This window comes from Ascaphus truei, unplaced genomic scaffold (genome assembly GCF_040206685.1).
Source record: "Ascaphus truei isolate aAscTru1 unplaced genomic scaffold, aAscTru1.hap1 HAP1_SCAFFOLD_650, whole genome shotgun sequence".
Taxonomy (NCBI): Eukaryota; Metazoa; Chordata; class Amphibia; order Anura; family Ascaphidae; genus Ascaphus; species Ascaphus truei.
In genome coordinates this window covers 119,222-139,185 of record NW_027456983.1, presented here as the reverse complement: position 1 = coordinate 139,185, position 19,964 = coordinate 119,222, and the positions used below count along the sequence as shown (strand labels likewise).

The 19,964-nt window shown below is 46.0% G+C and overlaps 1 protein-coding gene across 4 annotated transcripts in view; it reads left to right on the top strand.

Moving 5' to 3' along the window:
- Nucleotides 1-19,964, top strand: part of ABL1 (ABL proto-oncogene 1, non-receptor tyrosine kinase) — an 82,333-nt gene that overhangs the window by 39,182 nt on the left and 23,187 nt on the right. For 2 of the 4 annotated variants that reach the window (XM_075584569.1, XM_075584568.1), the window contains exon 1: nt 18,133-18,775. The exons of the other annotated variants lie outside the window; for them this stretch is intronic. In XM_075584569.1, coding sequence (XP_075440684.1) covers nt 18,613-18,775 — 163 coding nt within the window. In that variant the 5' untranslated portion in view covers nt 18,133-18,612. Of the gene's footprint in view, nt 1-18,132; nt 18,776-19,964 lie in introns of those variants that run through there. 4 annotated transcript variants of the gene reach the window in all.

The window sequence follows — 19,964 nt, the reverse complement described above, 5'->3', positions numbered from 1 at the left end:
TTGGAGGGTCTTGAGGACTGGAGTTGAGAACCCCTGAATGAATAAATTAGTGTGAGCAAGTTGAGGCAGAGAAAGATAGGCATTTCTTCAAATCACAAGGCATGAGTTGAATCCACAACGTGTGTGCGTGTGCGCGTGCCAAGAGAGTTCTCCTATACTTTGTAAGACCTGGCTTGTAGTCGTGTAATCCCAGGTCCAGAAGGTGAATCTATACCAATACATTGTATAGCAGGACTCTCTCCGGCACTCGGAGCAAGAACACTTTTGCATAAAAGGGCAGAGGGGTCACGGAAGATTAAATCAGACCCACTGACTCGGAGCAAGGGAAAGTATTCTGGAAGACCAAGAACCTTCATAGAGGGAATTAGAGCCCTCACTTTCTATAAGCCGTTCATGCACTCTGCAAAGACGTGATAAGAAACCCAATCACTCAGTGCAGTCAAAACCCAACTACAAGGCACAAACAGGTGGGTGATGTCAGTGGCTGCATTCTCATGCAACAGTGCAGCCTGCACACACTAATGAGGTAGGCATCGCATTGGGGAATAGCCTTCCCCTTGGCTTTGTTTAGAGTTAGAGGGGCGTGCAGTTCTTTTAGTGTTTATTTAGACTGATTCTCAATGCTTTTGCTGTCACTATCCTTGCTGCACTAAACTGAAATGCATTAAACGTGCCGATATGAATGTGGAATGGCCAATAAAACATTTGGGATGGTTACAGGGCCTTTAGGCATTTCACATTTGCCAAAAAGTCCCTTATCTCAAATTAACTTTAACTGTGAGAATTATTATTATTCTCATTTCCAAAATACTCTGCACAGCGGTACAGCTGGAGATGAAATAAACCTGAACAAAAAACTAGCATTTTCCTGGGGTGAATGTACCTTGGTATTATTACACTTGGACTATTAGAAATAATTGTTTTTTTTTCTCCTCTTCATTATATTTTATTAAGCTAATTTTTTTTTTAATATACAAGTCAATGTATAACTTCAGGGTTTTGTCTTTAATAACAATAAAGCATTTGTACATTTTCACTAACAAGTTATGAACTTAATGAACACAATTTTATATGTGGTGTAATGGGCAGCGATCAAACAATAGGGTACTATAGTGGTGCAGAGTATGACTGCTCTTTGCTTAGTTCTGTTTTTAGAGCAGAAATCTGTATTAGATTGTAAGCTCTTCGGCGCAGAGTCTTTGTCGTCATTTACTTGCAGAACTTATCACTATGGTTTGTCCTTGGTTGTCCCTGTGTTGTAACTTTTGTAAGGCGCTGCATACACTGTTGGCATAAAATTAGCTTTGCCTAAAGGTTCACTGAAATCGGTCACAGAACCACTGATATTTTTTATTTGGAAGCTCTGGGGAGGAAGTCTTCCCTGACCCCCCGGAGCTAACTTATGTTTGATTAATACAGGGGGCTCAACTCCAGTCCCCAAGACCCCCTCAACAGGTCAGGTTTTCAGGATATCCCAGATTCAGCATGGGTACCTCAATCAGTCCCTGCTTTAGGACAGGTTGCTCAATCAGTGACTCAGTCTTTGCCTGAGCCACTGATTGAGCCACCTGTGCTGAAGCTGGGATAACCTGAAAACCTGACCTGTTTGGCTTGGGGACTGGAGTTGAGAACCCCTGGGCTGATAGCTGTGCTTTCTGGTTGGGGTTGCCAGACTCCATGCACAGTTTCATCTCGCTCTCAAGAGTGCACTTGGAAAGAATAGAGCTGCTCCCTTCAGAGACTGTAAGGCTCATGGTAACTGTCCCCTGCATCTCGCTTCTAATTCCCGCTGCGTTTAATGCAATGTTGATGTTGAAAATAGTTGTGTTTTTCCTCCTGTCTTTTCCTCCTCCTTGGTTCTGTGTGCTCCTTTCTAGCTGTAATGTGATCTCCGGAGCCTGCTCTCCCCTCCTCTGGCATCTTGTCCAAGACTATAACAAATGTAGTTAACCCTACCCTGGCCTTCAGGGATAGAGGAGAAGGGATACAGACGGGCAGATTTAGAGTTCAGAGAATCCCTGTGCTTGAAATTCCCGGACAAAATACAGACGCACTAAAAAACATGCAAATAACATCCGTATTATGAATAAGAAGTAGCTCAACTGAAAAATATCTAGTCTGGTCTAGGACATTGGGCCGCGGCCGTTTCGCCGTGACCTTGCCGTAGGGACACTTGTCCACCAGCCACTTCGCCACCAAGGTACATCCTTAACCTAAAACCCACAAATACTAATGCTACCCCTTACCCTAAGCCCCTGCTGTAACAGCTAAAACCCCTAAAGTTATCCCCCTACCCTAAACCCCTAAAGTTATCCCCCTACGCTAAACCCCTAAAGTTATCCCCCTACCCTAAACCGCTAAAATCCCTACCGTTATCCCCCTACCCTAAACTGCTAAAACACCTAAAGTTATCCTCCTACCCTAACCGCTAAACCCCCTAAAGTTATCCCCTACCCTAACCGCTAAACCCCCTAAAGTTATCCCCTACCCTAACCGATAAACCCCCTAAAGTTATCCCCTACCCTAACCGCTAAACCCCCTAAAGTTATCCCCCTACCCTAACCGCTAAACCCCCTAAAGTTATCCCCCTACCCTAAACCGCTAAAACACCTAAAGTTATCCCCCTACCCTAAAACCCCTAAAGTAAACCCCTTACCCTAAAATGTACCTGATCGTAGGAGCGACTGCGGGGGAGGGTCCCCCTACGGCCAAACACCGGCGGGGACTTTCCACGACCACATGCCGCATCCCGCTAAAATCCCTACCGTTATCCCCCTACCCTAACCGCTAAACCCCCTAAACTTATCCCCTACCCTAATCGCTAAACCCCCTAAAGTAATCCCCTACCCTAACCGCTAAACCCCCTAAAGTTATCCCCTACCCTAACCGCTAAACCCCCTAAAGTTATCCCCTACCCTAACCGCTAAACCCCCTAAAGTTATCCCCTACCCTAACCGCTAAACCCCCTAAAGTTATTCTCCTACCCTAAACCGCTAAAACCCCTTAAGTTATCCCCCTACCCTAAACCGCTAAAACACCTAAAGTTATCCCCCTACCCTAAACCGCTAAAACCCCTTAAGTTATCCCCCTACCCTAAACCGCTAAAACACCTAAAGTTATCCCCCTACCCTAAACTGCTAAAACACCTAAAGTTATCCCCCTACCCTAAAACCCCTAAAGTAAACCCCTTACCCTAAAATGTACCTGATCGTAGGAGCGACTGCGGGGGAGGGTCCCCCTACGGCCAAACACCGGCGGGGACTTTCCACGACCACATGCCGCATCCCGATTTTGTGCTGTCTGATGGGGTTTGTACGGTATCAAAATGTTGACAACTTGTGGGTCATTTTAGCTGCTTGCGAAAGCAAATTTGGGCTGTGAGAGTTTGCAATGTCAGCAGGTTTCCAGTTCCATTTTGCAGCTGAGTAACTCATGGCTCAGACTGTACTGCAAACTTCCTCTTCTCCCGGTCTCTCTCTCTCTACTTTATTCCAAAACCACGTCTTCCTTTTGTTTGTTTTTAGCAATAACCATCTATTTGTGTCATTTGATGTGGTTCTGGCTGCGCACACATTACTTTGCAGAGCATTCAGATGTTGGGGCGAGCCAGGGTAGCACCGTGCTAACCCCTTGTAAACGGGAGGGTTATGGCCTAGGTCAGGGTTGCTCAATCCAGTCCTCAAGCCCCCTCCCCCAACAGGTCAGGTTTTCAGGATATTCCAGCTTCAGCACAGGTGGCTCAATCAGAGCCTCAGTCTTCGACTGAGGTTCAGGTGTGGCCAACTCCATTCATCAAGGGCCCCCAACAGGTCAGATTTTAACGATATCCCTGCTTCAGCACAGGTGGCTCATTTGAAGACTGAGCCACCTGTGCAGAAGCTGTGACTCATTTGAGCCACCTGTGCTGAAGCTGGGACTCATTGAGTCACCTGTGCTGAAGCAGGGATATCCTTCAAACCTGACCTGTTGGTGGCCCTTGAGGACTGGAGTTGGCCAACCCGCTCTATTTGAAACAATGTTTTCATAAGCTCCTTTTCCTTCTGATATTATTCTGCCAAGCAAAATCCTGCACGTGTCAACCATCTCCCTGTCATAGAAAATGATCAAAGGCCAGGTCTGCTATTTTAATGGAAACATTTTTCTTGAAACCCCCCTTCATAGCACCGCTCCGCAGTCTTTTCACTGATGCATGAAGAAAATGCACACAGGAGTATATGAGTTGGGTATATGAGTCTGAGACGCTCTTGTCATGTTTCAGGCAAAATGAGGGTAGCAATCTGTTCCCCAGATATACTACATTCCCTGATATCGAGGGCGTTTCTATTTAATGGCAGGATGCTTTCCATTGTATAATCGCCACGTTCTTTTAAATCACGTTTGGATAAAAGGTAACAAATACATTGAAATGGTTACCATAGGCACAGAGGTGAGGTGCCACTGTTGTTGTGTAAGAAATGTCTTTATGAACATGTTGTTTTTTGTTAGTTTGACTTTATTGTTATATAATGTCGAATAATGATTAAACATCTAGGGGCTTATGCAGAGAGGTACTACTTAAATTCGCCACAGGATTGGAATTTATTGTTGTGGTATGCAGGGAACTCCGGTAGCGCGGTGTGCAGGAAATGGCTAATTAGGCGAGTTTCACTTGCCGTGAAACTCGCCATTCTGAGCCGCGCGGTATTAGCCCACACTACAGCCAACTTTAGTTGGCGGGCAAAATTTCCACTAAACGCGCCATTTAGTAGCTCCGATTGGCGCGTTCATGCGCATCGGAGCTACTGGAATCTTGCGTTATTTCGCAGTGGCGAGATCACGCTTCTCGCCACACATCTGCCGAATTTGAATAGCCCCGCCAAATTCTCGCCACTATCTCTTTCAATGCAGACATTTTTGGCGCAAACCTGCCGATTTTTACCTTAACGTGCCTCTCTGCATAAGCCCCCTAGTGTCTTGTTTACTTTGATGCTGTAGGAGCTGAAATGTTTGAGCCTCGGTTAAAGGGAACCATTGTAAAACAGATTGATGGATAGCATTATATTGTGCTCATCACGGCTTGTAACCAGGTACATGCACTGCTCAGCATCCGAGTACCGATTGCTGGACTAAAGATGTGCAATGAAGGGTATACAAACTGTTTGACTTGCTTTCTCAGCGAGGCACTCGGGCAGTATCACTGTACTACAGTCAATTACATTCTGCATTGTGCTTCCAAAGTAGCCTGATTAGTAATGGTGAAGTGGTCCATCTCAATGGAAAGAATGCTTGAAAACCCCTAGAAGAATTAGCAGTGTTGCATGTTTTGACCTTTCTCCAGGCTGTTTTCTCTCTGCCGTTTTCTACCACAATTGCAGGCCCTTCACCCCCGCACCTTGAGCAAATAGCTGCACTAAGAGACAGGGTTGTTTGAGTTTGTAGTGTATGGCTGGGCTTTCTCTGGTAAAGCTGCGAGAGGGAGTCCTGGTAGAGACGGCACGGCTGTAGAGATAAGTAGACAAGTGCTTGGGCAGAGTAGGGTCCGATGGTCTGTATATAGAGAGCATGGGCAATGTACTACATGGGAGATTCACAAGACCCCGATGTATGGGATCGCACCCCGATCCGGCGTTAACTGCCATTTACTTTAGTAGCCATGAACGCCTAATCGGGGTGAGATGCCCCCCGAATCGGTACTTGGTGACGGAATGGGACATTTGGTCGCGACTAAATGGCCGCCGGTACTTCGCCGTGACTCCCAATATCTCCGCAGCCGATCTGCCGCTGGAATCCCGCCGCCAGCCACTTCTAAAATAAGTTTAATTACTGTTTAGGGTAGGGGGTTAATTTAATGGATTTTAGCAGTTGGGGTTAATGTAAGGGGTTTTAGGGTAAGGGGGTTAACTTGCCATTAGCGGCGAAGTGGGCGGCTGCGGCAGATTCCGGCTGCAGAGGCCATTTGGTCATGGCGAAACTGGCAACCTGAATCCTGTCCCCAAAATAAAATACCGGACTGCAGAAGCTTACAGTCTGTATACCGGACTGCAGAAGCTTACAGTCTGTATCATTGGCACCTAATGAATCGGTCAGTGACAGGACTTCTCAGTAGATGTAAGTGGCTTGCAGTGGAAATGTGGGCATGTGGGGCCTCTCACTAAAGCCATTTCAGGGCTTCTGTAACCAGGGAAGTCTGTTCCATTTGTATAAGAGTCATAAGCACATCACATTGTCTCTCTTGTCTACAGGCGTCGGTCACTTGTCCACTTTTTATCATAAGTCCTACCAAATTATACTACAATCCGGCAGTCCCCTTATGTCTTAATAATAGGTGTACATACAGTAGGTATTTTATGGAAACTAAAAAGGTATTTCTATGAGGCAGAAGGCTGGCCTTCTATTAACCAACGCCGCAATGAATTGGAAATCAGAAATCATTGGGATAATATATACTTAGTCCTTCATAGAACCAATTGTTTATGCGGGTGAGCAGCGGTTATGATGGCAGCGTGCTGCAGACAGTCCTGCTCTATTGCTGTGAAATAAGTACGGTACAAAGAGGTGACTAGTCGTTTCATGAAGGGACTTTATAATTGATTTATATAAAAATAGATTGTACCAGGACGGATACATTGAGATGTACATCTAGTTTCCAAATACGTACGGGGAAAATAGAGTGCTTGAAAGACCAGCGCAGGCTATAAACCCAGTGTGCTCGGCATGAAGGGTTATTACTGTGTGAAATACAGTTGATGTCGGGATGTAATCACAAATTTCAAGCGTCAGCCTGACCAGTTTCATGAAAAACTGTAAGTCTACAGGTCTGGCTACTGATTGAGCCACCTGTGCTGTAGCGGAGACTGATTGAGCCCCCCATGCTGAAGCTGGGACTGATTGAGCCACCTGTGCTGAAGCAGGGATAACCTGCAAACCTGACCTGTTAGGGGCCCTTGAGGACTGGAGTTGGCTACCCCTGCAGAAAAGGAATTCAAAGCTGTTGATGATCAATATGAAGAGGGGGGGGAAAGCAGCGATCAAATGGGGTCTGAGCCCTTACCGCAGGGAGGAAACCGGGCAGACTAAGGACAGGATAGGTCATCCTAATTTGTCCTAAAATGCCGGCAATTTCTAAGGCCGGGAAGACAGGGCAAATATTTCTGCAACAACGACAAGGGTGCATCAGCGAAGAAAGCTTTATATAAAGCACGGCGAGGCACTTGTTAGCCATCTTGAAAGAGCCCTACAAATAATATTTTACAGGCTTCATTTGCCGTACACCAGCTGAATAATAAAACGCGCGCGTAGGTTGAAGATGGTGAAGCGTAATTTGCACAAATATGTTCAGCGCGAGGCCTTTTATTTATTTGCTTGCAGCGCGTGCGTTGAGTAAGCCGGGGCTGGTAATTTTTATCTCGGCTCAAGATGATGAAGACCTGAAAAGGGCTGTCATTCACGCTGATGAATATGTCAGAAAGGAAATAAGGAGCCAGGCGATGTTACTTTAGTAAAAGGTTGAGGCAGTGATGTTTAGTGACAGCCGTGATGCTGTCAGGGTATTTATTGCTTTGCAAGATGCCGTATCGGGTAATAAAGTAGCAGAGTCAAATGACCTATAACTTCACTTCTACATTCACCATTACAAGCGAGCATTTTAAGTGCCGCTCCCCTCCCACATTTCCTCCCTCGGAGTGCAGTTTGTAATATCTCCTCTCAGTAGGGGACTCAATTCACCTATTTGTTGGTAATTGTACCTGGTTTGTAATGCTACGTTTTTCTCTGGGTGTCCCGCTGCCCAGAACCCAGACTAATCACAGGATTAAAAATTCCTTTGTCTGTTGTCTTGAAGAAAAAAATATACCTTTCTATTTTACCTGCTCTGCTTCCTCCGTTCTGACAGGTGGGAAGTATTTGTGCTGCTTTTGCAGTCTTCCATTATCTTTTGTTCTGTGCTTTTGAGATACACAATATTATATGTCACTGCTTCAGTACAAAATACGGGGTTGCCGGCCGGATTGGGGCTTGCAGTTAGGACAAGAGTTATCACTTGTATTATCTTGCATATCCAAAGGACTGTACAGCCGCACTTTGAAAGGCATAAGGCAGCAGCCACCTCTGGAGTGGAATCCTGGCAACACGTCTGCGGCACGATATACAGCAGGGGTGCCAGCTTCAGTCCTCAAGCCCCCCCCAACAGGTCAAATTTTAACGATATCCCAGGTTCAGTGGAGCCACTAATGGAGCCACCTGTGCTGAAGCAGGAACTGATTGAGTCACCTGTGCTGAAGCTGGAATATCCTCAAAACCTGACCTGTTGGGGACTCTTGAGGACTGGATTTAAGCACCCCTGATATACAGCACAGCAGCCTCCAAATAATGGAGAGAAGTGGACAATGCTCTTTTTCACCCAGTTGGCCCAGGGGGATTGAATGATTGTGGGTGGCTGACAATGGAATAAAACCCATAATCTTTTGTACTGGGTACCAGCACCTTATTTATTTTTTTGTCACTGGCTAAAGTTCCCGGTTTGCGCGGGTCGCAGGACTCTGGAGTCCTCTTTTCCGTTGCAGACTTTAAACTGTGACTCGGTGGATAACGGCGCCCTCGTTAACTCGGTCAATAATTCCACGTTGCAGTGAGTGAGGCTGCACCCCTAACCCCCAGTCACTGAGACTCCCACCCCAAATTACAGGGACATCTTCACTGACACGCTTCCTCAGTGACCTTCCCTCTCAGTAACACACACACCGCATCAGTGACCTCCTTCTCTTACACCCCCACTTCTCTCCCTCCCCCCATATATTTCTCTCCTCCCTCTCTCTCTCACTCTTCCTTCCCCTCTCTCACTCCCTCCATCCTCTCTTACACCCCAAAACTCGTCCCTCCCTCTCTTACACTCCCACGCCGCCAGCTCCTCACGGCCACCAATCACATACCACCCTGCAAAGCAAAGGCCAATCAGCGGCCTCCTGCCAAGATACCGACCAATCAGCTGCTTCACGGAGAGTGAACAACCAATCAGAGGTGGAGCAGTAAAAAACAGGCGGGGAAAAACAACCCTACATAGTCCCCTTAGTCTGCACGCACAGTTTCAGGTCTCTAGGTTTCATGGTCTTGGAGCTGTGGTTCTGACAGACAGTCACACAGGCTCTTTTATTATTGTGTATCTCTGAGCTTCTTAGTGCTGTAATTACACATTGACCATTTAAATAGCTATGCCACTTTCTAGCCACTTTTTGATAGTTGTTATCTCTGACTCTGCTATAGCATCGCCTGCACGGCCAGGTTTCCAAATGTGTCCTAAAAGGTGGCACTGATTTTTGATCCTAAGGCCTTGCCCCCGCTGCCTACTACAGCGTCCGCTGCGGCGGACGCTGCGCGCACGTGAGCCCTCCCCGCAATGGTGCCGGGCCCGCTGCGAGGGGGGGCTGCAGCGCTCGCGCGAGAGCTATTCCTGCTCTCAATAGAATTGAGAGCAGGACTCGCGTCGAGCGATTAGGCACGCCCCCCGGCGGTTCAGCCAATGAGGGCGAACCTGCCGGGTAACGTCATGGCCGCGCCCCCGTCACTCCTCCGCCACGCCCCCCCCGGTCTCTCCTCCTGCAGTGAGCTGCAGACCGGGGAATCGGCTGAACGCGCCGCCAAAAGCGCGGGCGCGCGTTACAGCGGAGAGACCAGGGCCTTAGCCTAAGGATGTATTGAGCACTTTGCTGTAAAGTGCATTTGAGGCTCCACTGATCAGAACTTTGCTGACAGTTTCAAGACAAAGGTGGATTACATTCGTCAAAACAACCCTTCTGCATCCTTATATTCTACGTCTCCTCTTGCTAACTCTCCTCCTGCCTTCCTTGATTGTTTTGCTCCATCACAGGGGAGGATGTCACTGCTGATCTCTACCTCTTGCCCTCTTGACCTTAATCCCTCCCATCTCCTCAAACCTTTTTTCTCCTACTCTAATCACCTCACTCACATTTTCAACTCCTCTCTCTGCTTTGGTACCTTTCTCACCTCCTTCAAGCATGCAACTGTTATACCCTTACTCAAAAACAGCAAGCTTGACCCTACGTGTCTCTCTAATTATCTCCCTGTCTCCCTCCTGCCTTTTGCCTCTAAACTCCTTGAACACCTTGTATTCTCTCGCTTGCTCCATTTTCTTACCTCCTATTCCCTCCTAGATCCTCTACAATCCGGTTTCCACACTGCTCACTCCACTGAAACAGCCCTCACCAAAATAACCAATGACCTCCATACTGCAAAAGACAAGTCATTACACGGTGCTCATATACTGGACTTCTCTGCAGCCTTTGGTATTGTGGACCACCCTCTTCCCCTTCACATTCTCCATATTCTTAGTATCCATAACAGAGCTCTATCTTGGATTTCCTCTTACCTCTCCCATCATTCTTTCAGTGTCTCATTTGCTAACACCTCATCCTGATCTGTCGATCTGTGTGGGGGTACCCAGGGCTATCTTCTGGGACCTCTTCTCTTTTCTCTGTACACTCTCTCTAGGTGACCGTATCACATCACTTGGGTTCATATATCACCTCTATGCTGATTACGCACAAATTTACTCTTAAACCCTGAGCTTACACCTGCTGTACAGACCAAAATCTCTGAATGTCTGTCGGCTATATAATCCTGGATGGCCCTCCGTCAACTCAAACTTAACATGTCAAAGACAGAGCTCCTCATAAGCCTGGCCCTACTGTCCCCTTCTACATTACTGTTAGCAGCACTATCATAAACCTAGTAGCACATGCACGCTGCCCAGGTGACACATTTAACTCCACCCTCACATCGTTTTTTCCTCCGTAACATTGCAAAGATACGCTCTTTCCTCTGTCGCTCTACTGCTAAATCTCTAATGCAGGCCTTCATTCTCTCCCATCTAGACTATTGTAATCTTCTACTGCTTTTCTGCCTCTCGCCTGTCTCCCCTACAATCTATTCTAAACGATGCTGCTAGAATCAAGTTACTCTCTCCTAAATCTGTATCCGCTTCGCTCCTGCTGATACCCTCTCCTGGCTTCCTATCAAATCCCGTATTACCTACAACATTCTCCTCCTCTCTTTTAAGGCTATACACTCTTCTTCCTCTTCTCAAATCTCAGCCTTAATTTCTCACTATACACCATCCTGACCCTTTAGCTTTGCTCATGGATGTCTTCTGTCTAACACTTTTGTATCTAAAGCCCACTGACTTACCAAACACTCTCCTACTGTCTCTGTAATTTGTCCCTACTTACAAGTTAGATTGTAAACTCTTCGGGGCAGGGACTCCTTTTCCTAGGGTTACTTTTTTGTCTTAAAGCACTTGTTCCCATTATGTGTTATTTTATTATGTGACGTGTATAACTGCTGTGAAGTGCTATATAAATAAAGATATACATACATACTGTTATGGCACTGAAGGGGTTAAAGGGCCCCCAGTTTTTGTTGAGACGTTGTATCAGCCATATGAATTTCTTGGGGTTTATAAGCCGACAGAGACCCTGAGTGAGCATCTGCCAGCCCCGTCCCTCAGTGATTCTGTCATATCCTGGGGACTTGGAATGAATAACACATTCCAGAGAAACACCAACATCTCTCATCTCTCTCCCCCCCATTCACTAACGATGACCTCATCACACGCCGTCCCACTGCAGCAAATACCAGAGGAATGAATAAGGAGCAGGGCTCCATCCCAAACAGGACTGAGAGGTTCCCCTCGTCTGAACTGTAGTCTACAGAGACTGGGAAGGAGCAGTGCTATAGAATACAAAGAAGGGAGCCTACGGGGTAGCTCTACTTCTGAACGCCTTTGTTACATTAACCCAGTTGTGGGCAACTCCAGTCCTTAAGGGGCCACCAACCAGTCAAGTTTTGAGGATATCCCTGCTTCAGCACAGGTGTCTCGATCAGTGGCTCGGTCAAAGACTGAGCCACTGATTAAGCCACCTGTGCTGAAGCTGGGACTGATTGAGCCACCTGTGCTGAAGCTGGGACTGATTATGCCACCTGTGCTGAAGCAGAGATATCCCGTAAACCTGACCTGTTAGGGGCCCTTAAGGACTGGAGTTGCCCACCCCTGCGTTAACCGCCAGATGGGCCAGCAGTCTATTGCTGACTGTGTTCTGACAGTAAAAAGTGCATCAAATCAACTGTCCTCAATCGCTGTGTCTGCTATTTTTTATATTTGTTTGATAATTCAGTCATTTACACCGCTGGCAAAAACACCGATAGCACATCACAAGGCCCAATTCATACTGCTTTTGTCAGGGTCCTGTACCTACCTAACTGAGCAGATCGAGTTGCAGGAATTGCAAAGTTACAGTAATTAGAGCTCCATTAAAAGAATGTGTTTCCAATAACCAACTTAGTAGTAGAACTTCAATTAGATTCCCTTGGCACCTTTATCTACTCACTCACACTCACTCACTCACGCATACTCACACACTCACACTCACTCATACTCACACACTCATACTCACTCTCACTTACTCATACTCACTTACGCATACTCACTCATACTCACGCTCACAATAAAAGGGACGAGCACATGATTTTTGTAATTGAAAAGGAAGATGATAAAGCTCGCCTTGAGCATTAATATAGACAAAATAGGCATTTCACTCCGCGCTTAATTTTATTGTAACCACAACAGGATGGAAGTAGCAACCAGAGAGATCTCGGGGCTGGAACTATTCCCAATGACGTTATTGCAGGAATCCGTATAAAAATTCCTGCAGCAACCTAATTGTGAGCTATTCCAGTTACTGCGGGCTGTGTTCAAAGTAGCATAAAAAAGGCTGACTGAAATAGAGACGCTTCACATCAGATCAGCATTTCTTGTTGGGTTCCCCGTGCTGAAAGTGAACTTGGTGCAATGTAATGCATTGCAGAGTAAGTACTTTGATTCAAAGAAAGGCCTTCTTTATGGTAGTATTCTAATGCAGGGGTTCTCAAGACCCTCCAACAGGTCAGGTTTTGAGGATGTCCCACCTTCAGCACAGGTGGCTCAATCAGTCCCTGCTTCAGCACAGGTGGCTCAATCAGAGGCTCAGTCTTTGACGGAGCATCTGATTGAGCCACCTGGGCTGAAGCTGCAATATCCTCAAAACCTGACCTGTTGGGGGGTGTTGAGGACTGGAGTTGAGCCCCCCTGTTTTAATGTACATGTATTTTGGTCCAGCTCTGCACCTTGTGGGTCAGCGCTAGATGTTTGGCGTGCGGGTAGGGGGAGTTACATTATAATGGGAGAGGACTAGCTCTGTGGCATACATAAGATGCAGCTCTTACACGGCTATTTGAGGATAAGTTTGGGGCCCTTTTTGATGCCAGGGGCATATAATGAATTGCTCTGCAATGCATTGCAGGCCACTCTGACAGCAAAGGCATTACAATGATTTCCCCATTACAGGTCTGCTTTATTCCTTCCTCGCTGCTTTCCCCAGCCCCTACCGCCCATGAAAGCTCCAATATTGATTTTTGTTCCATTTTTAAATTCTTCTTCATCTGAGACGCCGATAGCCTTTTAGACGTGTCCCTGCGGCCCAAGCTCGTCTCTCTTCTCTTCTTATTTAACTTGCTCATACTGAAAGGAACGCATCTGGGCCAGCGCGAGAAGGCTTTTTACCTGCACTTATTCCCCCACTGCCTGCATTCACGTGCACTAAAAGACAAGCGTCACTTCTCGATGACAGCCAAACAAATGAAAAGGGACAAGGAGCTAAAATCAGGGCAACTTTAATGTGTCCCAAATAGATGTTGCCTCACTATGCCTGTACTTTTATCTTGTATGTGCTTTTTGGTTACTTACAGGGGTTCTCAACCCCTCCCCCCCTCTCACAGGTTAGGTTTTCAGGATATCCCAGCTTCAAAACAGGTGGCTCAATCAGTGGTTCAGTCAAAGACTGCATCACCTATGCTGAAGCAGGGATATCCTGAAAACCTGACCTGTTGGTGGTCCTTGAGGACTGGAGTTGAGAACCCCTGGGTTACTAGCAGAATATCAGAACATTTTTTAGAATAGATTTTACAGGGGTGTCTGTGTCCCGCATGAATGTTTTTGTATGGTGCATGGGCAGTGAGAGAAATGATGGCTGCAGAATTGGATACATCCCATTGTATTATTGCAACCAGGAATTCTAATGACCCTGCAAGATAATAAAGGAGTCAAAATAGCATGAGCTGCATGTTCAAAATACCTTTTTACAACAATAATTTCATGGCATAAATAGATGCCGTGTTTGACACATCAACCACCATGTTTTATAACTCTATTGTCATTGCTATGCAGATGACACTCAACTCTAGTTGTCCTTTGCACCAGGCACTAAAGACCCATTATCAGTCTTCAATAGATGTTTATGTGAGCTCCTAGAGTGGAGGATTTCCAGTTGGTTGAGGTTGATCAGTGGTGAATGCTAATCATCGGAAGACAACAAGACTGCAGCTAGGTCAACACACTGACCTTAAGCTTGGGGGTTACCAGTTGCTAGACGCTGACCCTGTGCGGAATCTTGGTGTTTTCCTTGACTGTGACTTGACGCTTCAACATCAGGTGTCAGCCGTGATCAAATGTTCATTCTTCCACCTAAAGAACGTAGCCAGGATTAAGCACTTGATCCCCCCAGAGGATCTTACTATGCTTGTCCATGCCTTTGTGTCCTCGCGCCTGGACTGCTGCAATGCACTCTACCTGGGTCTTCCGGAAAACGAGCTGCGACGCCTGCAGCTGGTGCAGAATTCTGCAGCCAGGTTGTTAATTAACCAGATCCGTTCTATTGTATTGTATGTCTTTATTTATATAGCGCCATAAATGTACATAGCGCTTCACAGTAATAATACATATCATATAAATAACAAATAATATAAATAACAGGTCATGGGAATAAGTGCTTCAGACATAAAAGTAACATTAAGGAAGAGGAGTCCCTGCTCCGAGGAGCTTACTATCTAATTGGCAGGTAGGGAGAATGTACAGAGACAGCAGGAGGGAATTCTATTAAGTGCGACTGCAGGGGGCCAAGCTTTATGTATCATGTGTCCAGGATTATCCAGTGCTATTCATATGCTTCTTTAAGCAGATGTGTCTTAAGGTGAGTCTTAAAGGTGGATAGAGAGGGTGCTAGTCGGGTATTGAGGGGAAGGGCATTCCAGAGGTGCGGGGCAGAAAGTGAGAAAGGTTTAAGGCGGGAGAGAGCTTTAGATACAGAGGGGGTAGAAAGAAGACATCCTTGAGAAGAACGCAAGAGTCGGGATGGTGCATAGCGAGAAATTAGGGCTGAGATGTAAGGAGGGGCAGAAGAGTGTAAAGCTTTAAAAGTGAGGAGGAGAATTGAGTGTGAGATACGGGATTTGATCGGAAGCCAGGAGATGGATTTCAGGAGGTGAGATGCGGAGACAGATTTACGAAAGAGTAGAGTGATTCTGGTAGCAGCGTTTAGGATAGATTGTAGGGGAGACAGGTGAGAGGCAGGAAGGCCGGACAGCAGGAGGTTACAGTAATCGAGACGGGAGAGAATGAGGGTCTGTGTCAGAGTTTTAGCAGTTGAGTAACAGAGGAAAGGGCGTATCTTTGTGATATTGCGGAGGAAAAAGCGACAAGTTTTTTGAAACGTTTTGAATATGAAGGGCGAATGTGAGAGAGGAATCAAGTGTGACCCCTAGGCAGCGTGCTTGGGCTACTGGGTGAATGATCGTATTTCCAATAGTAATGTGGAAGGAGGTAGCAGGGCCAGGTTTGGGAGGAAGTATTAGGAGCTCTGTTTTTGCCATGTTAAGTTTCAGTCGGCGGAGGGACATCCAGGATGATATTCCAGAGAGGCATTCAGAAACTTTGGTCTGTATAGCAGGTGTAAGGTCAGGGGTTGAAAGGTAAATTTGTGTGTCGTCAGCATAGAGGTGATATTTAAACCCGTTCTTGCCACATGACACCTGTTCTCCGTTCTCTGCACTGGCTTCCTGTAAAATGGCAAATGTATTTGAAGATTGTCTTGCTGGCATTCAAAGCACTACATAACCAGGGTCCCAGCTTTCTGAAGGAGCTTCTGGTTCCCTGCACTCCCATTCTCTCACTTCCATCTGCAGGTGAAGGACTCCTAACAGTTCCCAGAATCTCCGTGACTTCCTTCGGCGCCCGAGCTCTTAGCCACGCTGCTCCCACTCTTTGGAACAGTCTTCTTCGTACAGCGGGAGAGGCCCCTCTCTGGGAATGTATACAAAAAGGCTCGAGGCCTACCTCTTTACCCAGGCATTTAATAAATTAACCACAGCCTGTCCGACATTTAATAGCTACAGCACCGTCCCATCCTGTATTGTATCTTTCCTTTGGTCTCTTTTACAACCTTAAATGTTTTCTTCTTTTTCCCTTTTTATAACTGTGAGGCGCTTTGAGTCCCAGTGGGAGAAAATGGTTTTATATATAAATAAAACAATTCTTATTACATGATTCTCATATAGCAAACTGCCTAGGGAAAGTTTACTATGTCAGGGGAATTAACCTTCCCTCCTAATCCATGTGTGAAGTGGAAAGCCGAGCAGACGCACACTGTAGCAGAGTATGTCCATTTTATTTCGAACCCTGTCGTATTGATAGCTCTTATCTTACATTTTAATGGTACCATCATGAATTATGTTCTTTAGTCTCTATAAATCGGAGGGGGGGGAGGGAGAAAGGTTACACGTTTAGTTTAAATTGCTGTTACCATAAAAAAGAGCTTATATCGCCATTACACTTTCCACAACAGCAGGCGAATCTTTCATTATAATAGGATTCTTTCCACATACGCATTATATTTGAAGGAGTTGAGGTGGAGAGGATACGGAGGTCACACCGAATAACCAGTTTAACCTCTGTGCTTTGTTCTCGATCCCATAGCCTCTGTTCTGCCGGAGGGGCTGCTTTGCCAGTGGAGGGGTGGAAGATAGTACGGTAGCCTTGTGTGTTTTGAAGTATATTAACACAATCTTTCACAAGAATGACCATTCCATACCATTTGCAGGCACAACCGTACGGAAACTGGGCTTCCCATAAACCATAACCGAATATAATGTAGCAAAGTGGTCTTAAAAATATTCAGCATGCTGCTTTTCCATAAAGCTCACAGCAAAACCACTGTTTTTATGGAGGAAATAGCAGCTGAAAATCTAAATTAAAAAAACGATAAATATGCATCTCTTGAATGCTACAGCTTAATTTAAAGGTAAGATTTGCTAGATAGAACACCAAGTTATTTTATTTAAAGGCATTACCTACGCTGGTGGCAAAAGCGGTCAGTAACGCGACACTACTGAAGGGGTTAACAAAATACATACTGTTAAAAATGGAGCAACAAGGTTTGCAATACATAATTTTCTTTTTTAAAGAATCTCTCTGCTGATCTAACGCTTCCCCCCCAGCAGCCTGCTACAGATGTGAGATCCTTTATATTGCACATGCTTCTTTGCCTGGTTTACCATGCAGATAACTTTTAACTTTGAAGTGCGCATCATTATTGACCCGAAGCTGACTGCGTTGTATTGGCAAATGGAAAATCATTAGCAAGCACTTAAGTGGAGGGGGTGGGGGGCTCCTTTGCAGCGAGGGGGTTAAAAAAAGAAAGAAGGGGGGAATCAATTTTTGGGGGAGATTTGCACAATTGACAACTGGGAATGCCACCCCTCCCCCGACCACCTAGAAACACAATTTTTGTGAGCATACTTCTTGCAACATGTAACTGGTCCGTAGCGCCTGTAACTATAACATATTTTATCTTTAACTGTTCATGCAATGTCTTTATATATAATGTATAATAACCCTGTTCACCAAATATAATGCTATATTTATATCTACATCTATATCAATATCTATATATATATATAGATTATAACCCTGCTCACTTAATGTGACCATGTATTTGTCATCATACTCTCTCTGTGCCCCGGACATACTTGAAAACTAGAGGTAACTCTCAATGTATTACTTCCTGGTAAAACATTTGATATAAATAAATGTTAATATTCCTATGGGATTTCGAAGTTCCCACCGGTCCCAAACAACTTTTTCACCTGCGTTGCCAGCCGGACTTTTTTTTTGGGGGCTGCGTTTTCAGCAGTGGAAGGGTTTGCAGAACAAAGGGCAGGATCTGCCGAGCGGCCTTGAGAGAGTTAACTTGTGCACGGGTAGGCGTTGCCAGACCTCGGATGTCATCAGTGGAGGCAGCCGGAGCATGAAGGGGGCCCTTTGTTGGCAGTCTCCGTAAGCAGCTCTCCCTGCCTAACACAGAGCACCTAATGGAGTGAGAGAATGAGGCGAGGGAAAGCCGCAACACTCCGCCGAAACTCGGACTGAAGAGCTCGCGAGTTTTATTTGGGGTTCCCCCTCTCTCTTCACCCTAAAAAAGGACAGGAAAAGTCAGCCTCTTTTGGCGGAATGGGTGAGACTAACTAACGGATCCATCGTCCCGAGAATGTGAAGGGGGAAAGAAACCCCTTTTCTCACCCCGGGCCAGCCCGGACGAAGCTACTTTTTTGAAGTTGCTTCGGGAGTTTCCGAGTTGGGGAGAGTTTGTTCTGCGTTAGAAGGGGAGTTGGGCCACAGCCTTCCGTGAGCTGAACACCCTTGGAATCGAATTTTTTTGAAAGGCCGAAGGGCCTGGTCGCCACTGATTTCTTCGCATGTTCGAGGGAGGGGGAGGAAAGGAAAAGCCGGGGAGGAGAAGGAAGAAGGGAGCAGGGGCGTCCTGCATGCAACAAATGAAAATGTTGGAAATCTGCTTGAAGCTGGTGGGTTGCAAGTCCAAGAAAGGGCTCTCCTCTTCTTCCAGCTGCTATCTCGAAGGTGAGATAAACAGGGTGTCAATGGGGGGAAGGCTCGGAGCATCTGTTATTCGGGCAGGGGTGATGGGGGGGGGGAGAGAGGGAAAGGAGGGAGGGGTAGAAAAGGCCCAGGCTGTGCTGCAGCCAGCTGGAGTCTTCAAATCTGTAATCCCCTTTTCCTAGGCCTCTGCACAGATTAGGAGCAGGCAGCTACCCCTCTCCCCTCTGCCACAGGGAGAAGAAAAAAAACCAGATGAGGAAGGAAGGATCAGTCAAGAATCAAAGACCGAAAGACATTTCTGCAAACCAGACCCACTTTTTAATAGAGATCTACAATTAGTCCATTCTGTGTCATAGAGGCCTTGCTTGTCCCTCTGCTGGCATTCTCTATGCTTCAGACACAACAAGTTAGATTGTAAGCTCTTTGGGACAGGGCTGTATAGACATACACCAAGTCACTATCCAGGTGCCATATTGGCAATTGTTCTTCAGGATCTGCTTCTTTGCCTCTGTGAGATCACGAAGACATTATTTGGTACCATATCCCACACAAGATAACCTCCAAAGTGATATCCACCCCAACAAAACCACAAAGTGTGAGGCATCATAACCTTTTCGGTACCACTGAAGCAGAACACAGAACTCTTGCCTCAGGTACATCTCCGTGGCTGGAGGCACACCTGTGGAAGACTTTCAGACTAGGATGTCCCTCCTTCACTTTGCCCCTCTCTAAAAAGAGTACCTTTTCAGGCTTCCTTTTGTCAGTCCTGGGGTTAAAATGTGCTTTAATAGCATCATGAGTAATGTCTGTTTATGTAACAGTGGCCAAGTAGGTTGTACTTCTGTTTTACCCGCAACCTTTGTGCTTTTACCAAAACAAAATGTTGGTTTCTAGGTTTCTAGTATCCGATTCCTTCCAGCTCTGGTTTCCACGGCACGGCGACACATTGATCCTTCACCGGATCCATTAAAGGGTCCATTAGTATGAAGAGGTGGCTGATATTGTGTGTGTGTGTGTGTGTGTGTGTGTGTGTGTGTGTGTATATGTATGTATATGTGTAAATATATGTGTGTTTGTGTATATATATATATCTCACATACAGATACAGTATAGTCCATAGGATGGTTCAGTACAGTAAAGCAATTTTAGTCTGTAGTATTTGAAATGCGAAACCCTCCATTTGATACTCTGAGAGGGATTGCATCTTACT